This window comes from Rana temporaria, chromosome 1 (assembly GCF_905171775.1).
Source record: "Rana temporaria chromosome 1, aRanTem1.1, whole genome shotgun sequence".
In the NCBI taxonomy this organism is placed as follows: Eukaryota; Metazoa; Chordata; class Amphibia; order Anura; family Ranidae; genus Rana; species Rana temporaria.
In genome coordinates this window covers 38,389,647-38,400,385 of record NC_053489.1, presented here as the reverse complement: position 1 = coordinate 38,400,385, position 10,739 = coordinate 38,389,647, and the positions used below count along the sequence as shown (strand labels likewise).

The 10,739-nt window shown below is 45.6% G+C and overlaps 1 protein-coding gene across 2 annotated transcripts in view; it reads right to left on the bottom strand.

Annotated features, from left to right (window-relative positions):
- SMAD2 (SMAD family member 2) overlaps positions 1-10,739 on the bottom strand; it is a 125,838-nt gene that overhangs the window by 11,830 nt on the left and 103,269 nt on the right. For both annotated transcript variants that reach the window (XM_040336628.1, XM_040336622.1), the window contains 4 exons: positions 10,104-10,178; positions 5,811-5,864; positions 2,724-2,936; positions 226-363 (listed from right to left, as the gene is read on the bottom strand). In XM_040336628.1, the coding sequence (XP_040192562.1) occupies positions 226-363; positions 2,724-2,936; positions 5,811-5,864; positions 10,104-10,178 (480 nt within the window). The remainder of the gene's footprint in view (positions 1-225; positions 364-2,723; positions 2,937-5,810; positions 5,865-10,103; positions 10,179-10,739) is intronic.

Genomic DNA, 10,739 nt, shown 5'->3' with positions numbered 1-10,739 from the left:
TATTGGGAACCACTCTCGTTGAGGACTTCAGCTGTCAGTGATCGAGAGCCTAAAAACGTACAAGCTGTCAGCTGCGATTTCTTAAGAGGACATTTGCATCCTTGGCTGGAAGAATCATGTTGAGGTATAATACAGGGATTGTTTCTAACATGATCAAGCAATACTTTAGAGAATGTTAATGGAGTATCCTAGGACATAAAAAAATATGAGCAGGATAAAGCTCACCTGGAGGAATCTTACACACGGTCGCTGGATGCCATCCATACCGCTGATTACAGTTTGGACTCTGGACAAAAATAGCACTATCACTGAGGCACTCTGCAAACACTTCTCCCCCAATGTAATACAACCGGACTCCTCTTCCTGCATGAACACAACACAATTTTTGTACTTTAGTTTTAGGTTAAGGAGAAAGGAAAATGAAAGAAAAAAAAAAAAGCTACTGCTGTGCTCTTTAAAAAAAAAATGTTTTAAAAAGCTCTGCAAAACCTATGCTAAATGACAACACGCTATTAACAAGTTTACTTTTTTTATTAATTTAATGAGACCCTGTAACCATAAACATATCCTTTAAAACCATGAAGTGGTAATGTATGATCTGTACTGACATGTTGGCCAATATGTTCTTTATGGCAACCTATTTTCCCTATACCCGACAAATGCTTTCTAGGGTTCTGACATTTTCTGGAGTGTTGATTACCTCTCTGTGCTGTCCCCAGCTGCCGCTCCCCTCATGCTCCCAAATCATTGCAGTGACAGCACAGGAGACTGTGCAGGAAGGGTGCACACACTGCAGTGACAGCACAGGAGACTAAAAAAGGGGGCACCCACTGCAGTGACAGGAGAGCGAGCAGGAAGGGTGCACCCACTGCAGTGACAGGAGAGTGAGAAGGAAGGGTGCATACACTGCAGTGACAGGAGAGTGAGAAGGAAGGGTGCACACACTGCAGTGACAGGAGAGTGAGAAGGAAGGGTGCACACACTGCAGTGACAGGAGAGTGAGAAGGAAGGGTGAACACACTGCAGTGAAAGGAGAGTGAGAAGTAATGGGGACACACACTGCAGTGACAGGAGAGTGAGAAGTAATGGGGGCACACACTGCAGTGACAGGAGAGTGAGCAGGAAGGGTGCACACACTGCAGCGACAGGAGAGTGAGAAGGAAGGGTGCACACACTGCAGCGACAGGAGAGTGAGAAGGAAGGGTGCACACACTGCAGCGACAGGAGAGTGAGAAGGAAGGGGGCACACACTGCAGTGACAGGAGAGTGAGCAGGAAGGGTGCACACACTGCAGTGACAGGAGAGTGAGAAGGAAGGGTGCACACACTGCAGTGACAGGAGAGTGAGCAGGAAGGGTGCACACACTGCAGTGACAGGAGAGTGAGAAGGAAGGGTGCACCCACTGCAGTGACAGGAGAGTGAGAAGGAAGGGTGCACACACTGCAGTGACAGGAGAGTGAGCAGGAAGGGTGCACACACTGCAGTGACAGGAGAGTGAGAAGGAAGGGTGCACACACTGCAGTGACAGGAGAGTGAGAAGGAAGGGTGCACACACTGCAGTGACAGGAGAGTGAGAAGGAAGGGTGCACACACTGCAGTGACAGGAGAGTGAAAAGGAAGGGTGCACCCACTGCAGTGACAGGAGAGTGAGAAGGAAGGGGGCACACACTGCAGTGACAGGAGAGTGAGAAGGAAGGGGGCACACACTGCAGTGACAGGAGAGTGAGCAGGAAGGGTGCACACACTGCAGTGACAGGAGAGCGAGCAGGAAGGGGGCACACACTGCAGTGACAGGAGAGTGAGAAGGAAGGGTGCACACACTGCAGTGACAGGAGAGTGAGATGGAAGGGTGCACACACTGCAGTGACAGGAGAGTGAGAAGGAAGGGTGCACACACTGCAGTGACAGGAGAGTGAGAAGGAAGGGTGCACACACTGCAGTGACAGGAGAGTGAGATGGAAGGGTGCACACACTGCAGTGACAGGAGAGTGAGAAGGAAGGGTGCACACACTGCAGTGACAGGAGAGTGAGAAGGAAGGGTGCACACACTGCAGTGACAGGAGAGTGAGATGGAAGGGTGCACACACTGCAGTGACAGGAGAGTGAGATGGAAGGGTGCACACACTGCAGTGACAGGAGAGTGAGATGGAAGGGTGCACACACTGCAGTGACAGGAGAGTGAGAAGGAAGGGTGCACACACTGCAGCGACATGGAAGGAGTGAGGGGAAGGGGCGGCAGCTGGGTTCAGCACAGATAGAGATCCCACACTTCAGGGAAATATCGAACACTAGAAAAGTTTGGTTCTGGTTACTTAAAAAAAAAATAATCCTTTTCAAGAACAGATTGACAAATATGTGAGCACACATCATATACTTCTACTGCAAGTGTTTAATATACATTTACGTCTGGTCACAAGATCTCTTTAAGCGAAGGCCAATTCTATGCAGTTACTACTGACCTATTAAGATAGGTGGCTCAATTATGTTTTTTGTCCACCTAGTGCTCAACCTGTGGCCCTCAGCTGTGGCGGAACTACAAGTCCCATGAGGCACTGCAAGGCGGACACCAACAAGCATGATGGGACTTGTAGTTCCACAACAGCTGGAGGGCCACAGGTTGAGCACCCATGGCATTGTGCACAAGTAAAATGCAATGGTCTATGTGCGCAGCTTTCATCAGCTGTATACACAGTGACAGAATGGTTCATGGGGCGAGAGAATACCTATATGGCGTCTGGTCATTTCCACTGTGGCATTGCGGTTGACATTAGACAGTAAACCCAAGCAGAATCTCTCAGAATTTGACGGGTCCGTGAAACCATCGACTGTGAGTGAAGGCTGCGACGCGTGGAACGTTTCTCCCACTCGCTGGTTCAACTCGTAGTAAGCTATTGAACACCAGAAGGCCGGCTCAGAATAAGTAACAGGCTGCAAATCTGTGGAGGAGACACAATGATAGAGGTATTATGACGATAAGAAAGAGGAGGAAACTACTTCAAGCACCACCAGAGGAGGAGGAAACCATAGGAGTTACATCACACAGACACTATATTACCAAAAGTATTGGGACACCTGCCTTTATACGCACATGAACTTTAATGGCATCCCAGTCTTAGTCTGTAGGGTTCAAATTGAGTTGGCCCACCCTTTACAGCATGGGTCTTCAAACTACGGCCCTCCAGGTGTTCAGGAACTACAATTCCCATCATGCCTAGTCATGTCTGTGAATGTCAGAGTTTTACAATGCCTCGTGGGATTTGTAGTTCCGCAACAGCTGGAGGGCCGTAGTTTGAGGATCCCTGCTTTACAGTTTCAGCTCTTCTGTGAAGTCTGTCCACAAGGTTTAGGAGTGTGTCTATGGGAATGTTTGACCATTTTTACGGTAGGACTATGCGATAAAATCCTTCCATCACACAACTGTTGTCGGAATATACGATTGTGTGTACGGGCCTTTAAGGCGTCGGCATACCAAGACATTTTGGACAATTTCATGCGCCCAACTTTGTGAGAACAGTTTGGGGACGGCCCCTCCTGTTCCAATATGACTGCCCACCAGCGCACACAGCAAGGTCCATAAAGACATGGATGAGCGAGTTTGGAGTGGAGGAACTTGATTGGTCCACACAGAGTCCTGACCTCAATCCGACAGAACACCTTTGGGATGAATTAGAGTGGAGACTGTGAGCCAGGCCTTCTCATTCACATCAGTGCCTGACCTCACAAATGCTCTTCTGGAAGAATGGTCAAACATTCCCATAGACACACTCCTAAACCTTGTGGACAGCCTTCCCAGGGGAGTTGAAGCTGTTCGAGCTCTTTCACATTGGGGCCTCCTGTGCGTTAGCGGTAAAGCGCTGCTCGTTTTAACGGCACGTTACCGCTGTTTTAGCGGCTATTTTCAGACGCTATCGGGGCGCTTTAATCCAAAAGGGGTTAAAAACCACCCATGTTGCAGCACTTCTGAAGAGCTGCGCATTCACTGCAATGGGCAGGGGCGTTTTAGGAGCGGTGTACACAGCGTTCCCAAACCGCCTTAAAGAGGTCGCTTGCAGGACTTTTTTCTAACATCCCGCAAGCGCACCGCCACAGTGTAAAGGCACTCAGGCGGCATGGGAGGCAGTATTCAGGCGCTATTTCTAGCGCTAAAACGCCTGAAAACTGCCTCAGTGTGAAAGAGGTCCAATAGCTGCAAAGGGTGGGAAATCTCAATGAACCCTACAGACTAAGACGCCATAGAAGTTCATGTGAGTATAAAGGCAGGTGTCCCAATACTTTTGGTAATATAGTGTATATTAGCTCCAGAATACGCTCAGCATAGGGAATACAGGCCATTGTAACCCGGCAGAGGCACTAGCTATTCTGTAATATTAAAATGGACCATAAAGTGCAACTATGGGCAAAAAATAAGACATGTAGGATACAGTCTGTCAATAGCAGTTTTTCTTCCCGGATTCCCCTCTAAAGCCTCGTACACAGGATCGGACTTCCATCACACAAATCCGTGGATTTTTGTCCGAAGGGTGTTGGCCCTGAACTTGTTCTGCATACAGACGGCACAACATTTTCAGCCAACAAAACCTAAATGTGTTTTTTTCTGCTCTTTAGCGCCACCCTCTGGGCAACTTCTGCTAATGTCCTAAAGTAGAGGTTCACCCAAAATAACATCTATATTGGAGCACACACACCTTGCACTAATAAAATGTACAGCAGCCATTTTTTTTTTTTTTTTTTAATTATGTTGCACATACCGTGTGTTTTGCCTGGTTCAGATTCGGCTTCCGGGGTACTCCCGCGGGAGTAGGCATTTCTAGCCTGAGGCGCAATATAATATGGGAGTTCACCCAGATGTGTCATGTCCTTCCGAAAAAGGTACCCCCGGCGGATAAGGAACAGCTCCCCCCCCCGTACTGCGCAGGCGCGTCACGAACCTCAACGGAGTTTCCGAAAGTAGCCGAACATGTAGAGCTGCGAGTCAGTTCTACACGGCTCCTAGTGCAGCTCTACATGTTCGACTACTTTCGGAAACTCCGTTGAGGTTTGTGACGCGCCTGCTCAGTACAGGGGGGGGGGGGGGGAGAGGTCCTTATCCACCTGGGGTGCCTTTTTCAGCAGAACACCGTCCACAGCTTCCAGGAAGTCAGTGCTGGTGGGCTTCACAATGCCCACAAGCAAAATGGAAACTTGGAAGAGCTGATTTTAAAGGTTCATCTTTTGCCGGAAAACAGACTGGGGAGGTTTGAAGTCACCAAACACGCGAGTACTAATTGGTGACCTACAAACACATTGAATGCAGCCAAAAAAAAGAAATAAAAAATGATCTGCTGTGGAACCACCGCTTTAATGTTTAACATTGGTTCGGAGCATACGTGTTTGTACTTCGGATTTTAGTTGGACGGATTTGTGCGCACACGATCAGATAATCCTGCGTAACAGATTGTCACCAGACAGTTGTTGAGCATGAACAGCCAACATTTGTTGTCGTTAATTCCGCCAACAATTGTCTGATGGGAGCATACACACGGATTATCCGAAACACGTCCATCAGACAATTATTATCGTAACATTGGATCGTGTGTACGAGGCTTTAATGTTTTTATCACTTTTTTTGCCACTAATCTGTCCAGAAAAGTGGCTGTTACAGGTTTGGGGACAAAGCATATAAATACTGACAGGACTGCTTACAGTGGTCAGCTTTTATGTATGTGATTTAGGGCCAATTACAAGTTACTGGATCAGAACTTCCAAACTGGGATAACAAGATTGTATGTAATGCAGAAAGAATTATGGAAAACATGGCATGCGTTACTTACCCAAGCTGTGATTGACAGGAGAAAGTGTACTAGGAGAAAGCTCGGCTGGTGACCCTGTATAGACAATACAATTATTAACATCTGGATCTAGAATACAAGATTCATAGCACATGCCAATTATGTACAGTACTGTGCAAAAGTTTTAGGCAGGTGTGAATAAAATGCTGTAAATGAAGAATGCTTCCAGAAATAGAAGTGCTATTTTAATTTTTATCCCCCAATTAAAAAAAAATGGAAAGTAAATGAACAGAAGAGAAATCAAAATCAAATCTGGTGTGACCATCCTTTGCCTTCAAAACGCCATCAGTTCTTCTAGGTACACTTGCATACAGTTTTTAAAGGAACTCGGCAGGTAGGTTCTCCCAAACATCTTGGAGAACTAAATCACAGATCTTCTGTGGATGTCAGCTGCCTTAAATCCTTCTGTTTTCATATAATCCCAGACATACTGCACCAGGTTGAGATCAGGGCTCTGTGGGGGGGCCAAACCATCACTTCCAGGACTTCTTGTTCTTTACACTGAAGATCATTCTTATTAACCGCTTAAGGACCGCCTCCTGTACATTTACGTCGGCAGAATGGCACGGCTGGGCACATCCACGTACAGGTACGTCCTCTTTAAGTGCCCAGCTGTGGGTCGCGGGCACACGCCCGCAACCCGGTCCGAAGCTCCATGACCGGGACCCAAACGCCGCTGGAGTCCCGCGAAGCTGAAGAATGAGGAGAGCCGTGTGTAAACACAGCTTCCCCGTTCTTCACTGTGGCGCCGTCATCGATCGTGTGTTCCCTTTTATAGGGATACACAATCGATGACATCACACGTACAGCCACACCCCCTACAGTTAGAAACACATATTAGGTCACACATGACCCCTTCAGCGCCCCCTTGTGGTTAACTCCCAAACTGCCATTTTCATTTTCACAGTAAACAATGCATTTTAAATGCATTTTTTGCTGTGAAAATGACAATGGTCCCAAAAATGTGTTAATTGTCCGAAGTGTCCGCCATAATGTCGCAGTCACGAAAAAAAAAAAAAAAAAATCGCTGATCACTGCCATTAGTAGTAAAAAAAAAAATTAATAAAAATGCAATAAAACTATCCCCTATTTTGTAAACGCTATAAATTTTGCGCAAACCAACCGATAAACGCTTATTGCGATTTTTTTTACCAAAAATAGGTAGAAGAATACGCATTGGCCTAAACTGAGGAATTTTTATATATATATATATATATATATATATATATATATATATATATATATATATATAATTTGGGGATATTTACTATAGCAAAAAGTAAAAAATATTGCATTTTTTTCTAAATTGTCGCTCTATTTTTGTTTATAGCGCAAAAAAAATAAAAAACGCAGAGGTGATCAAATACCACCAAAAGAAAGCTCTATTTGTGGGAAAAAAAGGACGCCAATTTTGTTTGGGAGCCACATCGCACAACTGTCAGTTAAAGCGACGCAGTGCCGAATCGCAAAACCTGGCCGGGTCCTTTAGCTGCCTAAAGGTCCGGGTCTGGCCAGGTCCTTTACCTGCATAAAGGTCCGGGTCTTAAGTGGTTAATGACGTTGGCTGTATGTTTGGGGTCGTTGTCCTGCTGCAGAATAAATTTGGGGCTAATCGAACCCCGTTGGTACGGCATGATGGATAAGGATCTGCCTGTATTTCTCAGTTTGCGGTACACGTAGATTCGGCTCCGGTTGTGTGTAAACACAGCGAGAGCGAGCCACCGGCAACACACATGCACGCCCCCTACCCAGAAGAGTCAGATCATGAGTATACACATGATCCGGCGCAGAGGTGCCGCCATCTAGCAGCAAAACTGTGCTACGGCGGACCTTACAGGGGTTAATCTGGCAACAAAATGTTCACCCGACCTAAATCGGCAGCAATTACTAATTGGAGAATCTACAAACTAGCACTGAGGAAAGTGATCAAACGAATAACGAGCTAAATGATTTATCTTACACCGCATCCAATTTGCATGACATTTTAAAATACATTTATTTGAATGAAGCTGGTTCACATATCTGCGATGCTTTGCCCAAAAAATGTGTGCGTTTTCTAGGCGGTGCGGTGCGGCTCAGGTGCAAATTCAGGTCCATTATCTTCTATGGGCACGCATCTGATTCGCAGAAGTGTTCCGTTGTGAACAGGAAAAAATCCTGACCTGATCAAAAACTGACGTGAAACGCTGAACAACTGATTTTTCTCTTCGCAGGGAAAACGGAGCTGGAATTCGCACCGGCCTGGTGTGAACCCAGCCTAAAGTGGTTGTATACCCCGTTTTCACATAGGAGAGGTAAGTAGTAAAGCTTACCTCTAGGTAAAATGAATATCTCCTAAACCTATATGGTTTAGGAGAGCAGCCGCTGATGGCAGCGGTGCAAAATCAGAGCTCCTTGCTGGAAAGAGGACTCCAGCATGGAAGTGAAATCATCGCGCCTCCGGCCACTCACAGCACCCTCGGCAGTGACCGGTAGGCATTACCGAGACTTCGGTCTAAGGCAAGTATTTCATAATGAGCTAGTATGCAGTGCATACTAGCTCATTATGCCCTTGCGTTACAGGTTTGTTTTTCTTCAGGCATACAACCCCCTTTAAAAAGGGATTAGAGAACACTTTTACCCTTCAGGCTCTCTCCTATGCTTAGTGTTTTGCTACTAGCGCATAGTATCCTCAATCACAGGGCTTCCAATATCTTTGCAGCGTGGTTTTCCTGGCTGTGCATGGCCCTTTCCCAACCAGTGTACCCCCCATAGGCATGCAAATCACAAACTCCATTTTAATGCATATGGTTGGCTAGGAGGGCTTTTTTAATGCCCACTAAGGTAAGATTACCAGAGGCCTAATGATTAGAAAATAAATGTAATATTATATCATTTTAGATAGATATAGCTATCTCTATATCCATCTATCGGGAGATAAGAGATATAGATATCTATCTATAAATGAGAGAGAGCGAGAGAAAAAAAAAAAAAAAAAGAAAGAGAGAGAGAAAAAAAAAAAAAAAAAGGGAGCGAGAGAAAAAAAAAAAAAAAAGGAGAAAGAGCGAGAGGAAAAAAAAAAAAAAAAAAGAAAGAGCGAGAGAAAAAAAAAAAAAAAAAAAGAAAGAGCGAGAGAAAAAAAAAAAAAAAAAAAGAAAGAGCGAGAGAAAAAAAAAAAAAAAGAGCGAGAAAGAGCGAGCGAGAAAGAGCGAGCGAGAAAGAGCGATGTGGAACCTCGGATTACGAGCATAATCCGTTCCAGGAGAATGCTTGTAATCCAAAGCACTCACATATCAAAGCGAGTTTCCCCATAGAAGTCAATGGGAACGAAGATAATTCTTTCCACATTGACTTCTATAGCATGCAATACCGCATGTGGCCAGAGGTGGGGGAAAGGGGCGCCGGAGAGCCTCAGAAATACTCGGGGACAGCTCAGCTGATTTTGGAAACCCTCGGGAACAGATTATTTCCAAACAGCTCCGAACCGTTCGAGTGTTACTGGCGCCCCCGAACCTCAGACCAAATGTGGTACTGCACACCCCATTAGCTTGAATTCTGCTTGTTTTGCGAGACAACACTCAAAAACCGAGCCAGGATTTAAAAGAAAAAAAAAAAAAAGTTGCTCGTTATTCAAAACGTTCGTTAACCATGCTACTCAAAACCAAGGTTCCACTGTATGCATGTATATATTAAATACACAGCGGAACCTTGAATTGTGAGTAACACGGACAACGAGCGTTTTGCAATACGAGCGCTGTATTTTTAAAACTTCTGACTCTTTTTGCAAGTGTTGTCTCGCAATACGAGCAGGATTCAAGCCACATCGGTGTGCAGTACCGCGCTTGGCCTGAGGTGGGGGGGGTTCGTCAGAGCCAAATGGGCGCCGTTTTGGAAAAACTCAGTTCGAGACTTTCCGAGGTCAGCCGAGCTGTCCTCGGGCCTTTCCGTGCGTTTCCGAGGCTCTCTGGCGCCCCCCCACCTCTGGCCACATGCGGTATTGCATGCCAATGCGGAACAAATTTTTTTTTTTTTCCATTGACTTCTATGGGGAAACTCGCTTTGATATGCGAGTACTTTGGATTACGAGCATTCTCCTGGAACGGATTATGCTCGTAATCCAAGGTTCCACTATATATACACACAGATTATCGGCATGGTCCTTTCTTTTTCAACTGCTTTATAATACAGCAGAGGAAAATCTAAAGCAAGGATGACTTTGATCAAACTTTGCAGATTGACATTTTGTAATAAAAAGAAATGTATACGTTTTTACAAGAGAAATTCAGCATCTCGTACCTGTGTCCATGCTTTGGTTAAGTTGCTGATCGCTAGTTTCTCCATCTTCACTAATGTACCCGGGAGGTGGAGTTTCTACAAAAAAATAAATAAATAAATAAATAAATAATGTCATTGTATCCTGAACAGAGGTCAGCTGCACATTCTGCTGGGCATCTTTTTGCACTTTAACCACTCCAATACAGGGCACTTTCACCCCCCTTCCTGCCCAGGCCAATTTTAAAGTATATCACACTTTAGCCTGGTACACACGATCAGATTTTCCACGGACAAACCGTAGGACTTTTGTCAGAAGGACGTTGGCCAGGAACTTGTACTGCATACAAACGGCACACAATTTTTGGCCAACCAACACGAAACCACATGGTTTTTCAGCTCTTTAGCGCCACCCTTTGGGCAACTTCTGCTAATGCTGTGTTATGGTGAGCATTGCTTCCAAGCATGCGTGTTTGTACTTTGACACGATTGGAAAATCAGACAACAGCCCGTTGTTCGCGGGACATTCTAAAGCCTACCATCCAACATTTGTCCGTGGAAAATAAGAATTGTTCAATGGAGCGTACAAGTGTACGGATTTTCCGCCAACAGCCTACCATCACTTTTCTTGTCGGAAAATCCGATCGTGTGAATGAGGCT